The 18,580-nt window shown below is 30.6% G+C and overlaps 1 protein-coding gene across 2 annotated transcripts; it reads right to left on the bottom strand.

The window, feature by feature from the left end:
* Positions 1-17: 17 nt before the first annotated feature.
* On the bottom strand, positions 18-5,341 carry flr (actin-interacting protein 1 flr). 2 transcript variants are annotated; one of them, XM_018537111.1, is made up of 14 exons: positions 5,175-5,341; positions 3,480-3,601; positions 3,314-3,404; positions 2,882-3,029; positions 2,607-2,774; positions 2,350-2,518; positions 2,121-2,249; positions 1,919-2,023; positions 1,504-1,824; positions 1,136-1,255; positions 900-1,058; positions 483-485; positions 239-389; positions 18-175 (listed from the first exon to the last, which is right to left on the bottom strand). In XM_018537111.1, exons 1-14 carry the CDS (start codon positions 5,188-5,190, stop codon positions 66-68), a joined length of 1,812 nt encoding a protein of 603 aa, XP_018392613.1. In that variant the 5' UTR covers positions 5,191-5,341; the 3' UTR covers positions 18-65. The 2 variants fall into 2 exon arrangements, with proteins under 2 accessions (XP_018392613.1, XP_018392614.1); XM_018537112.1 differs by lacking the exon at positions 483-485.
* Positions 5,342-18,580: the final 13,239 nt, after the last annotated feature.

Here is an 18,580-nt window from a genome sequence, read left to right as displayed (position 1 = left end):
AATAAATAAAATGCCTCCAAAACTGAGTTTCTTTAGAAGTGGCAATAAATTCTTCCAAAAGTTAATTATATCTTTTCTATACGCCATATTTTAGTATTGCAGTCCTGTCCGACGGAGATTAATGTTTCTTCATCCAGCCAAACCAAGCGTGTTATTTGACTCTGAGGATGAGCATCTGAAATATAAATATTTATTAATTACGATTTATTTACAAAAAAAAAATATTTATTACACTTACTTTTGATGATAGTATGTTTCGCTGGATTTGTCACACTCCAGATGATGATAGTGGTGTCAAGGCTACCACTTGCAACCATGTCGGAGTTGGGAGACCAAGCAACAGAGTTTACTCTTGCATTGTGGAAGCCCCATTCTCTATTATGTGCAAGCTGCAAATTAAATCAAGATGTTTTAGATTTATATACTAAAATTGTTTTTTTAAGTGTATTTGCATAATAGATATTTAGTTCCATACTACTCACCCTCTGTTAATCCAATAAGCACATAACAAGCCATTAATAGCAATTAATACATTAATGAAAGCATGGTTACTTTATGCTTAATTACTTTATGCATAGCAAATATTGTTCCAATATTATAATACATTACAATCAAATTTAATGAATAAATGCTATAAGTATTTATCCATTAAATTTAGAGCTTTAGACAGAATTTTCTGTTAAAATTACTAACTCTTTATTACATATATTGAGTTATAGTATTAAAAAAGCAAAACTTTTTGAATTTAAGTGTTATTACTATTCTTGCATTTCTAACACAGTATTGTTGATAGTATATAATAAAAAATACTCGATCATGCAAAACTTACAACTACATTTTTAACTGTGCATAATTGAATCTAAATAATTTTAAATTATCTTTTATGTAAGGTACTTTACCTTATACTCTGATACAGTATACAGTATAACTTTTCTGTTTGCATCACAGGCAACTAAATATTTATTATCGGGACTATATGAGGCATCCGTAACTGGACCCAGGTGTTCTAGTTCAGTCTTTTGAGTTAATGTAGTGTCCGACAACTCGTAAATATAAACCTACATTGTACAAAGCTTGATAATAGCATATGAACCAAATCTTTACATTTTTCGTATACTATATATAACAGACGAACTTTATTGTCAGTCGTGGATCCAATAGCTACATCTCCAATTTCTTGATTAATTGACACGCACGATGGCTCATACTCGATTGATAAACTGGACAGCTTTTTACCATCTTTTGTAACTGCGATCTGCAAAATACAGTACCAATGGTAACATCGTTATTACGCAGAATTTACAAGTGCAAAATGTCCACAAAGATGCTTATAGTTTAAAAAAAATATATTTAGCAAGTTTTCTTTACAATAGCATACAAATTATTCCTGTTTACAACTAATTTTAAAGTAATTTTAAATTTGTTAAATATTTTGTTAAATTTACTGAATAAATTTGGGAAATCGAAAAAATTATCTTTGTAGATATTTTACATTCGCCCTACCTGTCGAACTGAAGCCACCACAACTATATCGTTATATATATCCAATCCTCTTGGTTGCGAATCCAATTTTACCACAGTGGTCTCAGCGTACGCATTCGTCGCAATATCAACTGATCTTAAAGTATCGTCAATGCCAGCGGTATAGAGCAAGTTACCTGTAGCCTTCATCCCGTTAATTTGATTACCATGACCGTGCCCTTGTACGCGTTCATTTTCTCCTGTTTCTGCATTCCAATTGGTGATATAACCATCGTGAGAACCGGTGTAAATCGTACTTCTATCAGGACTTAATGTTAGCACCGTTATTGGTTTATTATGACCCTGAAAAGGATATTGGATCAAAATTGATATAATGAAAAAAATATTAAGAGCAATTAAATTAGAACTTTGGAAGAGATTAATTAATAGGAATTACTTTTATTATTTTTATAGGCTTCTCAGGATTGTCGACGTCAAGATAATTGATGAAGCCGCTAAGTGACACGGATAATAAATGTTTTCCTTGCCACAGACAGCTCACCTGGAAACACACAGATTATTTTAATCCTTTTTAAAATATTTTCTTGTATACTGTACCTTCACATGTATTTTTTAAACTGATTATATAAGTTACGAACTTGTTGATCGTCGACTGTCGTTCCCATGTTGAATTCCGTAATTAAAGAACGTGTTTCTACATCCCACAGTTTACAAGTTTTATCTCCGGAAGCAGTTAATAATTGCTTACTATCAGGCTTCCATGCAACCTGTAAATATAAATGTGTTGTTCAATTTCATATTTATTTTAAATAATTGTTCATATTCTTATGTTACATTACATTACATTAAATGAATTAAATTACGTACTCCATAAACTCCACCTTGATGTGCAGGAGATCCTATTTCTCCAACAAAATCAGAGGTCGTTCCATTATACAAAAACACTTTCCCGTCGAATCCACCAGAAGCAAACAGATTTCCGTCAGGAGAATAACGCACAGTTTGAACGAAACGAGTATGCTCTTGCTTTGTCATCCTATATAAATGACATGTAACGAACCACATGAAAAATTTAAATTCTCAATTTCAGAATATAGACTAAATTTTCGTAGATATGTATATACTTGAATTTGAATGGAGGGCCTTCGAATATTCCGATAGTATTATCTTCACTTCCAGTTATTAATCTAAATGGTCTGGTCGGTCTAAAATCGCATGAGTTGATAGATTTACTTTGACCAGAAATCTCACCCACCGATGTCCCTGTTTCTGCCATAAAGACATGCCCAAATCTAAACATAAATTATTAATATATTAATATTATTTCTTTAATTGATCTATCTTAATTCTTCAATAATATATCTTACTTCTTCTACGCATTCTAGTGAGCAAAGTATACCTTTCTCTTCCTTCTCCGACTACGACCATGCGCTGACTATCCGGTGACCAAGCAATATCTTTGATGGGTCCGCCGATAGGATGGAATTCATTTTTTAATATATGCTCCTTATTAACTGTATCCCAAATACGTACTTTACCCGACTGATCTAAAATGAAGTTATACTACATTGATTTTTTCATACATTAAAATTGAATGTAAAAAGAAATCAGTTGAAAATTAATTTAGTTGTTGTGAAACATTCTATGTATTATAATATAAAGATCTTGATGAAAAAGTGATAAGATATAATTATCGAAGATTAGATACGATTAATAACTATCATACATCATGTTATTGCATACGATAGTTTTCAAGATAATACATGTACATAATATTCAAGTAATTAAAAATCTTTTTAAAATTAAATATTATAATTACAGTATCACGTACCTCCCGAAGCTATATAAAAACCACTAGGAGAATATTTGGCAACGTTCACAGGGCAAGAATGTTCTGTATAAACATCTGCAATTGCTGGATTCTACAATGTTTCGAGATATGCAAATTAATATGTCTGTCATTAGTAATAAGCATTTATTGCAAAATAGAAACTCACGTCAATATTTCTAATGATAACACTGTTCCCATTAGTATATAAAAAGTTCTTTCCTTTGGGATCGCCACCTAATACAAGAGGTTGTCCTCGTTGGGTCCTCGGTAATGCAGCAAATATATATTCTGTAAAAAAGTAGAAACTATAAAATAAAGCAACAGGAACATCTTCAAATAAAGTAAAACTAAATATCTGAGCATCGATAATTTTATTTCACATCAGCATATATTTCAATACTAAAATATTAGTAAAATATAATTTATATATACAGATTTTTTAAAAACTGCGTAACAAATAAATTCTTAAATAAAATAATTTTAATATATTATTTTTTATACTCCATATTATTTTCATAAAGAATTATGTATAAAAATCGTGTGTGTATCATTTGCTCTATAATTATTTATTTACATGATATACTGTCCATAATAAATAAATTCATGATAGTAAATAAAAATAATTTTAAATTTATCAGAAAAATATTGTCAAATGTGCAGAAGAGATCAAATATCATGCGAACAACGCATAATACATCCAGGTGCTGGAACCAAAATACTCTTCCTTGATACATTGGCATAAGTCCAGCTCCTAATATTTCGAATTATTTCGAGCGCTAACAACTTTCAATTTATCATGCATCATAATACATGTATATAATTCCAGAAGTAATGTTGTCTAAAAAATTTTATACATATATTAATAAGATAATTCACAAAAAAATTATTTTAAATTATGTATTTTATTTTAAATATAATAATAATTCTTTATCTCTCTTTCTCCATTTCCTTCATTTGCAAAAGTTTCTGTTGATAAATACAAAAGATATATCATTAAATGATTTATCATTAGTTGATTTTTTGCTAGTATAAATATTATAAATATTTAATATACAATTATTGTATAGAATAATAAATATAATAATTTGTATCTCTTTGTTTTATTTCAGTCTGATAAGAACACGATACATATAAAATAAACCATATCTAAAATCTGATTAAGCTTTGGCATTTAATATTTGTGATTCATCTTCCTTTTTCCTGCGTGACTAAATACAGGGTGTATAAAAAATCTCGACATATCTTTCTTCATTTTTCACGAAAATTCAATTAGAAACAAATCTTTCTTAATAATTTCGCGATTTTTGATGTAACAATTTTTAATAACGAAAGTTAAAAAATGAAGACTCCAAAAAAAAAACTATTCGAAATTAAACAATAAATTTATTATTCCTTGCACTGGACACTACATTTAAATTTTCATTCTTTTCTTCATCACGACAAAAGACTCGCGATCATATGTTCTCTGAACAATTACTCCAAATTACCTACAAAGAATCTTTAAAGAACGCTAATAGCTTTTGAGCACCCTGTATACGCACATTGACATCAGTGCGTCCGGCGTATCATGTCACACAAGACTGACACGGCACATGTGTGACAACGCTTCGAATTCGGGTGAAGCCAGAAGCAAGACTCGGGTGAGAGAAAGCATGATTTACGCGGACAAACGTAAGAGACGTGTAAACTCGTAGAGGAGCCTTCTTCCGTCGTCTCGGTGCGTCGCAACGCCTCGTGATTCGACCGGAGATAAGCAAACCGGAAAAACTGAGAGAAGGATATTTCGTGTAGGAAATCGGTATACAGTACAGTGTGCCGGTGCGTAAAAGCAAGCGTAACGCGTTCTCGTATCGCGACTTACTCGTTTCGTACGACATTCCGCCGATGAACCCTGTGCCTCTGCACCTCCAACGATATCTAACTAGACCGAGCGAGAGAATATGGTGTTTGACGTGAGGATGCGACGTCCACGACAGCTTACGTGTGATAGCTCCGCGACAGCACCCACCTTCCGCACACAACACACATACATACACGCACACACATGCACCACACACACGCACGCACGCGCTGCACGCATGCACATTCACGTACAGAATACTTGTTCCACCCTTCGCCTTATTTGGTTGAAACATGAACAAAGGTATATCGCTAGACGCGCTCGAAGCATGCACGAGTCACGATAGTCGCCAGCAGACACACGGTGGAGACATCTGCTGGAGGTAAATTTCTGTTGAATCAAACTGCGGCTAAAATATTGAGAACACCGCGACACAAAACGGCCTTTAAGATTTTTTGGATCAGAGAAAGAGAGAAAAAAAAATGTAAAAACTAGGGAAATTTAAAAAAGATACACACACACACGAGATCTACTTGTTTCGTTTTTTATACATTTTTTCTCTTTCGGCTTCTTTGCTCCAAAAAAAAAAGATGTTTAAATATATACATCAGAAAGAAACCTCTCTGCTAGAATTGTCATCGGTAATATCAGTATATCGACTATTACAGACTTATTTTTTATGAAAAAATCTGTTTACTGGAAGTTTTCCAACAAGCGGTACTGGCTGCGTTCAGCAGAGAAAGCAGCTTTTGCAACTGTTGTAAATTTCTGCAGTTAATTGGTTTATACATTTAGATACATAAGGAATCAAAAGCAAAAACTAACCACGGTATTCAAGAATTTTACAACAGCTGCAAAGTGGCATTTTCTATTGAACGTAACCACTGTGTAAGGCCGATATTTCATCAATGCTGGTCGACAAGGCTTTTCAAACCTGGCTGCAAAACAGAGAGATTCTCAGATTCTCCAATTCTTGAAAAATCAGGGAAACTAATACAAGGTTTATTAATAAGTTGTTGAATGAAAATTTTAATTTCGTATTTTCTAATACGGAGAAAAACTGCTGAATTTTAAGAAACTTAAAACCGAATATTCAAACAAATTAATTTCGCGAATTTTGTCTTATAATACGCGTTTGTATAAAAATGTAATTATGAAATTGTGTTTTTTATGTAAACATAGCCCGTTTTTACTAAATATAATTATTAGCAATTATATAGAAAAATCTTGAATATACTTGAAACTCTTTTCTAACCATATATTGTCAGTTTAAGATTTTATTTAGCAAAAACGAGCTAGAGAGGCCCTCCTCCACCCCCGCCGATTTTATCGGGACGGTCCTCTTTTCTTTGTCAATTATACTTACTCATAAAAAGACGGGTCATCGTAAATATAACAACAGCCTATTTTTGCGGATAAGTATATTTATTGTTTTATATTTACATTTATATATTTTGTTTTATATACATTTTAAATACAATATTTAATTAAATAAAAAATTTATCTTTGGTTATAATTCTTTATTCATTTTAATATATCAATAATTATAATACAATAATTATGTGTATATCACAATAATAGTAACAATATATAATTATAATAATAATATTTACAATCATAATATATACAATATATAAATGCTGTTCAAAATACATGAAAAATGATATTAAGAGAGAACAATAATTAAAAAATTTTATTACAATAATGTGGGATTACATAAAAACGTCGAAAATATGTATGATAACACAGAATTTTACTAAATTTATAGTAACTAGAATATTTATAAATGGAATTAAATATTAACAGTAATTGAATTGTATTTATTTTTAACTATTGACTTGTTATAAAATTTGTAATCTAATAAAATTTAATAGATTTACCTTGTGGTGCGCTCTGGTTAATATCCGATACAAAGAAAAATAATTTTCATAGTAGAGAACGAATTTAATGTATTTTGTTTCTACGTCAAATTCATAGGATCTATCCGCAAAGAAAAGTTAAGCTATCTGTCAAACACCAACGGTCTTGTTACAAGATTTTGTTACAGGTGTGAATCTCGAATTTTCCTAATCGCTTATGTGATAATTTTGGCAGTGTGTCAATTATAGTTACCATTTTTATCACATCTTTAATATTATATTAAAATTTGTATGCGGAAAAATATGTTCTGCCATTAGTAAAAATTGTAATCTGTTAATCTGTTATTATAAAATAAATAGATAGAATAATTTCCTTGTGGAATAGTAGTTACGAAGGAATATATTTAATAATAATAAAATACATGTGTTACTGTAATCTTTTATATGTATGAGTACAAAGTTTCTCGGGTACCAACTGTTCGAGATGAGCCGAACTCAATAATAGTGGGATTTAAAGAATTATTTTTATATTGAAATAATTATTATATAAAATTTGACAATTTTCTGTATATATTTCTGTATGTTCAAATTTTAATTATTATAATCCCGCTAATATATGAGAGTACCCATTCGACTTATCTCGAATTATTTGTATCCACACATTTTCAATTAAATTCATGTATAGTATTCACGATAACATTGGTGAAAGAGTACAAAGCATTTTGGTTTATCTAAGTCAACAAATATCAAAATTTGTTAAATATAATCTTATAATATGTGCATGTATTTTATTATAAAATATGGATACATATATATACACATATAAACTGCAATTACTAAATTAATTAATATCCTAGAAAAACGAGATGTCCAATACCTGAAAATTATTTTAAAGATAATTAACAGTTAGAGAATTAAATATATACATTCGTAACCACAATGTTTATTAAAGTAATCATAAAAATCAGGCAAGTTATTTGCACAAAATTTGAATTGATTTATTTAATGTGATTTGAATTTAAACAATCATATTATAATATATACCTATAAAATACTAAAGTTTTATTGTCATTATGACAGTATTGTTACTAGCATTATTACTAATAGGAGAACATTTAATAAAACTAAGAAAGCGAAAAAAATTGTATTCTAAATTATGCCACTGAATTAAATTCATAACTTGATTTTAAAACATATATTATAGATAATATAATTGTAACTTATTCATTGATAAAATTATTATTTCCGAAAACTGCTTACAAAACCCTCCGGATTAATTCCGATCCTGTAATAAAAATCTCCAACTAGACTTCGTAAATGAATTTTATAGAAAACAACGAAGAATAATTTTAAAACTATGAAAATAATTTCAATTTTCTATCAGTATGAACCACACACACACACACACACACACATACAAGTATTCACTAGCAATTATCTGATGGAGATACAATAACGAAATTATAAAATTATTATTTCCGAAAACTGCTTACAAAACCCTCCGGATTAATTCCGATCCTGTAATAAGAATCTCCAACTAGACTTCGTAAATGAATTTTATAGAAAACAACGAAGAATAATTCTCCACTATGAAAATAATTTCAATTTTCTATCAGTATGAACCACACACACACACACACACATACAGGTATTCACTAGCAATTATCTGATGAAGATACAATAACGAAACCCTCTTGTATATAAAAAAAATTAATCACCAATGATAATATATTTTTATAATTCTGTAATGTTAAAAATATAAATATCGAAAATTTCGCGCGAATGAAAAGTTAATATTTAACTATTGGGCCTTATTTTATATTATTTTAACTATTGGCTCAATCAAAACTCAAACCTTTACTGAATTTTATTTAATAAAAATAAATCTGTATGCTAAATGCAAAATGTTGATTATTTTTCATCAAATTTCGAATTAGTAGAGTAACTTAAAATTATTAATTATTTTTTGATATTCAAAATAAAATCCAAATTATACTTGTGCCAAAATCTCTATCATCAATAAACAATTCTTGTTATCATATATTTCGTCGATTTCATATAATTTACATCAATAACGCAACAAATTGGTTTACTAAGCCAAGATAAATGCTATTAAATACAAGATATTCAAATGTAATACATGTTACTCTAATCAACATATAATTTATTAGTAATAATTGTACAAAATTACAAAAATTAATTTGTCGGCATTTATCTGGACATAATTTACATAAATTTTACATTAAGTATCGAATACTATAAATATTTATTTACAATAAAATCAAAATTACAACGTTAACGCGTTACACAAGTTATACCCTTAATTTACATAAATTTTACATTAAGTATCGAATACTATAAATATTTATTTACAATAAAATCAAATCAAAATTACAACGTTAACGCGTTACACAAGTTATACCTGTATAATATTTTACAAACAATTTTAATTTCAAGAAAGCTAAAAATAAAAGTTAAATGTAAAATTAATTTAGATTATTTTGCTAATTAATAATATTTTTTCAAGTTATACCTGTATAATATTTTACAAACAATTTTAATTTCAAGAAAGCTAAAAATAAAAGTTGAATGTAAAATTAATTTAGATTATTTTGCTAATTAATAATATTTGCTAATTGGAACAGAATACTAATAATTGAATAAAATTTAAAGTTTTATTCAATTTTAATTCATTCTTTCCAATTACCTAGTATGCATATATGATATCTATGAGTGGTTACGTTTCACGTATGATGCGCATGATGTATTATTTCATCTTTCTTTAATGTAAACAACAAAGATAAAATTATATATCTTGCGCATTGTATGTGAAACGGGGAACGGAAACTTAATATTTCCCTACCTACAGAGTTTATTAATTAGAGAGAGATTTATACATTACCCCTATATCCATACCTATTGCCCTACCTAAACGTATTTTTATTTCGTTCCTAATCGCGTGTAAATAGACGGGATGACCTAAACGCGATACTAAACCAATAAGAAAATTTGAGAAATATAAGAATTCGCAATTAAAATTGCGAGTAATTTTGCCCTCCCGAAAGTGATTACCCTCCCAAGTATCAAAAGACACAAAATAGTGTCTCAGTACTAGAATCATTTAACTTACACCATTTACCTTTGTAACACTTTGATTGATGTTACACACTAACCTACCTTGTGTAGACCCTCTTCTTTCTTCTGGCCTAATTGAACTCACCTTTTGTTACTCTTGGCCAATAATTTCCGGCTTTGTACGCCAGAAATCGACATAATAAGGAATAACTCCTTTTTGCTGCCGACTATCACCGCCAGCAATAAGCGTAGAATTTTTACGCTTTTGTTTGTGTGCGCGAAACACGAACGCGTCGCGAAGGGCCATCATATTAATAAAATTAATTATATAACAAAAATATTATAAAATTAATTATATAACAAAAATAAACCGTCGACGATACCATAATATAATATTTCCATCGATATATGATTAAATTTTACATCTATTCTTTATTCGCGTTTGTGCGTAATTAAAAATGTATCTATTTACTTAAATATTTATCTGATAAAAAATTAATGTAAATTAAAAAAATCTTTGTATTCAGACACTGATCTAATTCAAAAAAGCTCTATCGCAAATATTATGAAATTTAGATTTCTTTTTAAAATAAACTTTATAAAATGAAAATAAAATTTTAATTTAAAAATAAATAAAGAAAAATTATTTAATTGATTGCTATTTGATATAATTTAAGGCCCATTTACATCGATTCGAGCGATTCGTTGCTGAATTTCATCTCGAAAACATGCGGAGATGAGAAATTCAGAAAGATGACGTAAGATTCAATAGGGATAATAAATTTCCCTCGATAGTATCAATATAAATACGTTTTTATAATAATTATAATTTATAAGAATTATTTTTTTATATAATTATTTCGAAATCAAATATTTCAAGTGATTTGATCGCAAATTTGATCACAGTTTTAAAACAGTTATTAGGTAAAATTCTTATTTCACTTCATGATAAAACGTAAATTGAATCTCACGTCATATTACTACTTCAACTGGTATAAAATCCAGTTACCAATTACTACGTATGGATAAGTTATAATAGTTTAGGCTAAAGTTAGTGCAGTGAGATAAATAATTAGAAATCATAAAATGTCTTATATCAAAAAGTAAAATTAATTGTATGTAATATATTGTTCAATATTAAAACGTTTGTTATTATTTTATAAAATGTACAATTATAAATTGTGAGAGGTAATAGATAAAATTACTTAGAAAACAATATCTTCTTGTATGCAATTGTTCTTTTTTGCACTAATCTTTACAAAACTTAATCTTAGATAATTGTTTGGAATAGGATAGATGGGAAAAATAATAAACAACATTTGTAACACTTCAATTCAATTTTCATGATATGAGAATTGAAACGTCACAATTTTTATTACTATAGATAACAATTTAACCATGTTTCTATATTTTTTAAAATTTGATTAATTGTATTTTTTATTTAAAAAAATATACAAAAAGTATATAAATATTTTATTCTCTCTATTTTTTAATCTATTTAATGTATCCGTCCTTCCCCCGTTTTTTTATCTATATTATATTGAAATGCATTTTCCATTTTTCTATTATACAAATTTCTATTATTCTATTTTTTTTATTTTTTTTTCTATTTTTTTTCTAATCATGTAAGAATACCATGAGGCAATTTAAGTAACAACTGTAAATGAAAAAATTAACATACTTTAATCCTCTATAGTCAATTTAATTTGTTCATAGTTTTAAAAAATTATATAATTATATATTTTTAACTTATATAAACATATTTTAACTTATAAAAATCCAATCAGTTTCTATGTATTCGGTTTTAATACTAATCAAAGAATATTAAATGATCAATATAAAAGACTAAATAAATAATCTTCTATTACATCCTCATGGTATTCTCAATTTCTTAAAAAATTTCTTTACACATTTGAAATGTATGTGCATTCGAACGTATCGTCGTATGCACATCAATTTATACGCACAATATATTCAGCAATAAAATGAGATCTAAGATTAAGTTTATCCTAATCTGTGTAAAACTTATCCATTTTAAGGCAACGGATGTATGGAATGTTATGTTTTCTCGTTAATTAAATTTATATATTTCTATTATTGAATTAATCTTTACATGCATCTATAAGGTACATATTATATATTAATGAAATTACCACACATCCATTACCCCAATAATAATGATAATTTGTCACTCACCGACCCGATGCGCAACAGCGGAGTTATATCTGCAACGTCGCTACGATGATTCTGTAACAAAAAAATACATAATCCAAATTAAAACACAATTATAAATTTTATGAAAAGACCTCTTAAGAATATTTCTATAAAATTTCAAATTTTAAAGCAATTCTTTTTTTAATTAAATAGTATTTTTATAAATTATTGTAAAGTAAAATGTTTTAAGAACAAATTGATCAAAGATATCGATTTTACATAAGTAAAAAATAATATTTACCGCAAGGTTGCTCCACCGGTGCCTGATGCCTCTCCCGGTCCTCCTCCTCCTCTCAGATTTGGGTTGACATCCTCTCGCACTGGTCACTCGCGTAAAACACTCGCGAATAGTACACTATAATCGCGCGCGGACTATAATTTTTTCAAAGTCTTTCGCGCGACACTGTCGTTTTCCGGGTTTACAAAACCCACGATAGGATTGCCATTTCGGTCGGTGGAATCAACACCACACGTCGACGAGTACTGCGAAACACACGGTTGTTGCCGAACAAGGGTTAAGCCCCACACGATAGAAGACGTAATCGATCGTATCGAGTTCATCACCTCTGATTTAAACAAAATCACGTTTAAAATTGACTCAGCCATACGCCCTAACTATCATTTCGTCGTGGACACAAAAGGTGCTGTACCTCGTGTGATAACACTCGGCTAGTAGACGTGACGAGCGCCTCTTGATTTATATCAAGATTAATTGATAACAAGAGAAAAGTTGGTACCGATTGCCGATTCTAACAATCTAGACAGTATCGGAAATAGGATCCAACCCCTCGTCCCGAGCAGACCATAAAGATCAACAGCTAGGCTCTGACCAAGTCGGATTAAAGCGATTCAAACGGATATAAAGCAGAGAAATGAGCGTTTTTGGGCGACCCAGAGATGAACCCGAGAGACAATCGATCGCTTGTACCGCTAAGGGCCGAACCGTTTGCCGACAGACGGAGCGTGTCCTCTATCAGTCGAAACCGCGCGAACACAGCACCCTGTGCGAAGTGCGTGACATGTACGCGGCCGACATCACCTCGTGCTAGGGCACTCGGCGTGAGAGTTGCAATGACCACCAATGGTGGCCACACGTGCAGCAACGTCTCAAAGAGAGTTCCGTTTCCTGTCGAACTGTTGTAGATGTGATTCCATCGACCGTCGAAACGGATCTCCATCGAATGGGTATTGTGAAAAGTCCAATTAGTCCGATAATCATTTCAACGGCACTCCCGAACGGCACGCGCGACGCGACGAACCGGCTGCGGTTCGTTTATATTGAATTAAATCGGCGACGAGGGTACGTTGGCTTCCCCGTCGTTGGATTTTTACACGAAGAGAACGACTTTACTCAAGTATCTAAAAATTTATTTAGATATGTATCATTCAAATAGATCCAAAAATTTTGAGATACTTTAGGAAAATCGTTTTTCTCGTGTACATCCTCAGGGTACTGAGCCCTCTCACCACGTCAAGGTCGTACCCGTGAGAGGGAAGATATTATATGAAATTCTGAAAAATGTATTATATGTATTTATTATCTATATTATTATGTGATTATCAGTAAACTTTTAAAAATGAATATTAAATATATATAAATTTGTCACGAAATAAATTAAGAGCAGATAAAAGGGTTGAATCTCTTATTATATCTATTAGATATGATTAGGCTCCATGAAATGAGTTAGAAATTAATAAAAATGAGAAATATTCCTTTTATTACCGACAAATAGTTCTACATAGTTACGCTCAATTTTTTTATACGGATTATGTTACAAAAGATGCACAAAAACGAAAAATTAATTTAATTATTAATTACAAGAACTATATTAATTTTGAATATAGGAATCGTATGAATTGCACGTGTTATTTGCACGGAAATATTAATTGCTTTTTATAACTTATGTGATACCGTTCGAAGTACTATAATCGAGAGTTATACTCAAGGAAAAGAAAAATTTTACATTAAAAAAAATATAATCCGTAATTATCGCGAAATAGTAATAAATTCTGTTTTCTATCGCGTTTTCATTCGAAATAAATGAACCGTACGAAATATTTGTTTCATGGTGCACGATTATCATCTCGATCCCTTTATGAATAATTAATCACGCGAGCTAACAATCGTATACTGTGAATATTCACAAAGTAGATCATTTCGTATAATTTAACATTTATCGCATTTTAAAAGGAAATGCAAAGGAGAGCGGCACGACTACCCGGGCAATTTACCTAATGAGTCTCGACAATCGAATGACTGCGCGACTATACGCGTTAAAATAACACGCCACCCGCCTATCCTTCCGCCTCAAAACATACCACAAGGTCGCGTGCCGACCATCTGTAACCGTCGAAATATTTTAACGCGTATTATGAAATAAATAAAGCAATTTATTCTTTACATCTTTAATATTCTCTGATGAATACGCTTTGTTGTGCGATTTTCGTTTTATTTTTTACATTTGTTACGCACACACGCTTGAATTCTTCATCGTTAGATATTTTAAATTGTGTTGCACAATAAGCAATTATAATATTAATTTATAATAACTTTTTAATGTAACCAAATCAGTACAATGTACGCAATATTTTTAACAAGAGATTCACACATTTGTAGCTTTTTGTTATTTCTGAATTGTTCAATATTCGGTCAATTATTACGTCTTCTTCCGCATTCTTTATCTAGGATTGAAAGTATCGGATAAATTATATTCAAACATATATCTTTAAATGTGTACAAATGCTATATTTATACACACATTATTCTATTTAGTCCAAATTATTTCAAAATTTAAAAAAGTTTGCATTTATCTTTATTTAAAAAATGTATAATATATTATTAATTTTTAAATACTGATGACAACATGCCATAATGGTCAAGCTGAATCTTGGATGCTTCTAATATAATTTCGTGTGAATTTATATCCTACGTATGTAGATTCTTAAATGCGCGCTGAAATTTTTTTAGACTTACAACGCGCAAACTATAAACTACCGCAGTACTATCACAAGTTAAATTGAAACAATCTAATAATTTTGATGCTGATAACATCTTGGATCTTAATAATGTTGAATGATATATTAAAAATGTGTAAATAATTAATTTATATTGCGAAAAATATTACCTCGGCTTGGAGAGTCAAACACGGATCTCTGGTATTCCGTGCGAGCGTCCTAAGCTTTTAGACATTACCGAGGCCTTAGTAATATTCTTCGCATTAATCATATAAGGAGGAATAACGTTTTATTTTCAGAAGATGTAAACGAACAATATCAAATATTATTGAGAGAGAGAGGAGGAGGAGGAGGAGGAAGAGAGAGAGAGAGAGGGTTATAAAATTTGAAATATGATATAGGTATATAGTATACCACACGCTACCAAGCACAAGCCGGAATCTAGCAGCTCTGAATGGAATAACTGTTCGGTTTATCGGTTGGCCAGGTGAGCCGGGTGAGCGGGCGAACTGCGACCCGCGTCCGCCCTCCCACATCAAAACGACCCCCAAGGTTGCTTACACTAACCGTCTAATATTAATACGTTAAAATATTAATTAATGTACGCGATTACAAAATAATAAAAATAATTTATTCGTCACATTTTTAATATTGTCCGATAAATACAATTTATTACACACAGCTCATGTATACCTTAGATATATATTTCAATTACGTTACAATAAGTGATTATTAGTTTGCAATAACTTTTTATTACACGAAAAAAAACGTTACTATTTTTAATAAAGAATTATAATAAATAACTTCTGACTTATTTCTTAATTAATATTTTAAATAATTTTCCAGCACTTTATTCACGTATTTCTTTTAGTTTTTAGTTTTAGTCAGAAATCGGGGTCGTATATATTTAAACCTATTTTATTTAAAATATGTATTTTAAATGAGAAAATAGATCAGTGTGTTTAGCATTTATGATCCCAAAAAACTTTTTCCGATGTATTTCTTATTTAATATTTAAGTAAGTTTTATTTATAAGTAATATTTAAGTAAGACTTTTGTAAATCTAAAGTACGGGCGAGTTTTTTAATACGTCGATTGTTCAATCGTATTATGCGCAAATGCAACTTTTAAGGTACAAAATGACATCTGCGTATAATGCAATTGATCAATCGATGAATTAAATAACTAGTACTATATATACGACGTTTCGTATTATCTAATATATTTATCGTAAAATACGTTTTAAATCGAAATATGAAGGAGAGCGGCACGAGGAGATACTTGCCTGTACGAGCCTCGGCAGTTGAATGACTGCGAGAAGACAGGGTCACTGCGAGTAAACATGACACGCCGCCCGCGCTGCCCGTCGCGTTGAAAACAAACCCCAAGGCCACTTTCCACTCGTCTAACTGTCGAAATATTAACGCATATTACGAAATACGTAAAATGATATTTAATTGACATTTTTAATTCTTTCCGATGAATAGGCTTTATTCCACGGTTTTTGTTTTATTTCTTAGATTCGTTACGTGCATTCTTAACTCATGAAAACTAAACTGCTAAGTTCTGAGAAAAAATCCATATAATTTTATTCTTCGTCGAAATATTAGATCGTATTCTTTTAACGTCATATAAATTGTTAAGTTATTAATGTAATAATATACAAAACCAAGTCATATTTTTTAAAAATAAAGTTATTTAAAATATATATTTTTAATATAGAAAATAAAAGAGTTATCAAGTAGATAAAATATAAAGGACATACGTATTATTCAAAATAAGTCATATTAGTCAGGAGTCGGTCATATTTAAAATAACTTTATTTTAAATATGTATTTTAAGTAAAAAATGAAAACAGTTATTTAATATTTATTATTATAAAAAATTTCCAAACTTACTTCTTATATAATAATTTAAATAAGATTTTAGAATTTAAAGTACAACCTTTCGCGTTATTTAACATTTGTTGTAAATATGTTTTAAAAAAAAATATGATGCAGCGAGCATTTCTGACCTGTCTGTACGAGCTTCGGTAAGAGAATGACATCAGAGTATTTCAGTCGACGACGTTAATAATGATGACGACGACGACGTTTCTTAAAAATGAAACGTGAAAATTCACAGATTCGGACTTTGCGTCGCGATATCTCCACTCGTAGGGCACGTAGAAAAAAAATGAAAGCACTTTTATCATACAATTTAAGTATTTCCTGTCGATTGAGCGTATGTAGAATTTGATCGGTTCAGCCGTTACTGAGATCTGATCATCTCGACCCCGAAAAATTCTCAGTTTCGCGTAAAGGAGGCACGGCAGTGTCGCACGCTTGGTTTAGCGCCGAGACACTACCGTGTCTCCAGATAGACACTACATGAATGTAAATCCACACCGACATTTTTTGGAGTATACATTGCAAAATAAAGTATATTGAATCCGACGCCGCACATTTTTTAGAGTATACATTGCAAAATAAAGTATTGGAATTTATATTTGTATAAAATGATATTTTATACCTGACTACCTGTATTTGTGATGTGTTTTTAAAAGTGCATAGTGTCGGAAATCATGATGCCACCACGGCGGTTTTATATATTCAATTTTTCAGGCCAAGCTATACATAATTCCGCATCGAGAAAGAGAGCGCAAGATTTCAGTCATACTCTGCGGAGCAAGTAATCAGATCAAAGGGTGTCTCACAATCAGATCTCTCCTGCAGATCTCCACCCCATAAGATCGAACGGGAAGGCGGAAAGTAAGAAAATATAAATCAGCGGGGTGGATTTAATAATTCACCGAGGCGAATATTACGCCCCTTTTCCGAAAGCACAATCGAACCATTTAACCGTGAAACATTGTACATTTTGTACCACCCCCGCCTCCCACCCGGAAAAGGGTGCTCCAGTGTTCGCCATCCCCATGGATACTCGACCATCCGCGATTATCTCGTTACAACGAAAAACTTTCCCTTAAGCGTTCCAATTAAGCTCTACGGTAGATTTAATAATTTTAGAGAGGAGAAAATATAGCGAGAGACACGATGTTTTCTGGAAGAACAAATATATCTTCTCCTTAGCGAAATAAGTATCGCAAAATCGATGTGACGCCAATGTTGCGCTGCGTACAAAAAATACACGGATTTTGTTCTAATTATAATTTTTCCCTCCATAAATATCATTCTTCTAAGTTTGCTTTAGTCAAATAACGATATCGCGACGCCTCGCACGAATGGAGATAGAACCTATCATCAATACGTTCTTCCATAATGCCCTTTTCACCGCAGCCGCCTGTTATGGAATTCCTAATAACGATGGGGCAACGTTAGAAGC

The sequence above is a fragment of the Cyphomyrmex costatus genome, unplaced genomic scaffold (assembly GCF_001594065.2).
Source record: "Cyphomyrmex costatus isolate MS0001 unplaced genomic scaffold, Ccosl1.0 scaffold164, whole genome shotgun sequence".
Lineage (NCBI taxonomy): Eukaryota > Metazoa > Arthropoda > Insecta > Hymenoptera > Formicidae > Cyphomyrmex > Cyphomyrmex costatus.
Note: the sequence above shows the minus strand (reverse complement) of the source record. Positions and strands in the feature narration are given on the sequence as shown.

Bases quoted from the DNA above. Each gene is read 5' to 3' on its own strand.
- flr (XM_018537111.1), bottom strand. The intron at 1,256-1,503 runs GTAGGGCGAATG...TGTATTTTGCAG, and splicing joins TGGTGGCTTCAGTTCGACAG to ATCGCAGTTACAAAAGATGG. The intron at 176-238 runs GTAAGTGTAATA...TTTATATTTCAG, and splicing joins GAAACATACTATCATCAAAA to ATGCTCATCCTCAGAGTCAA.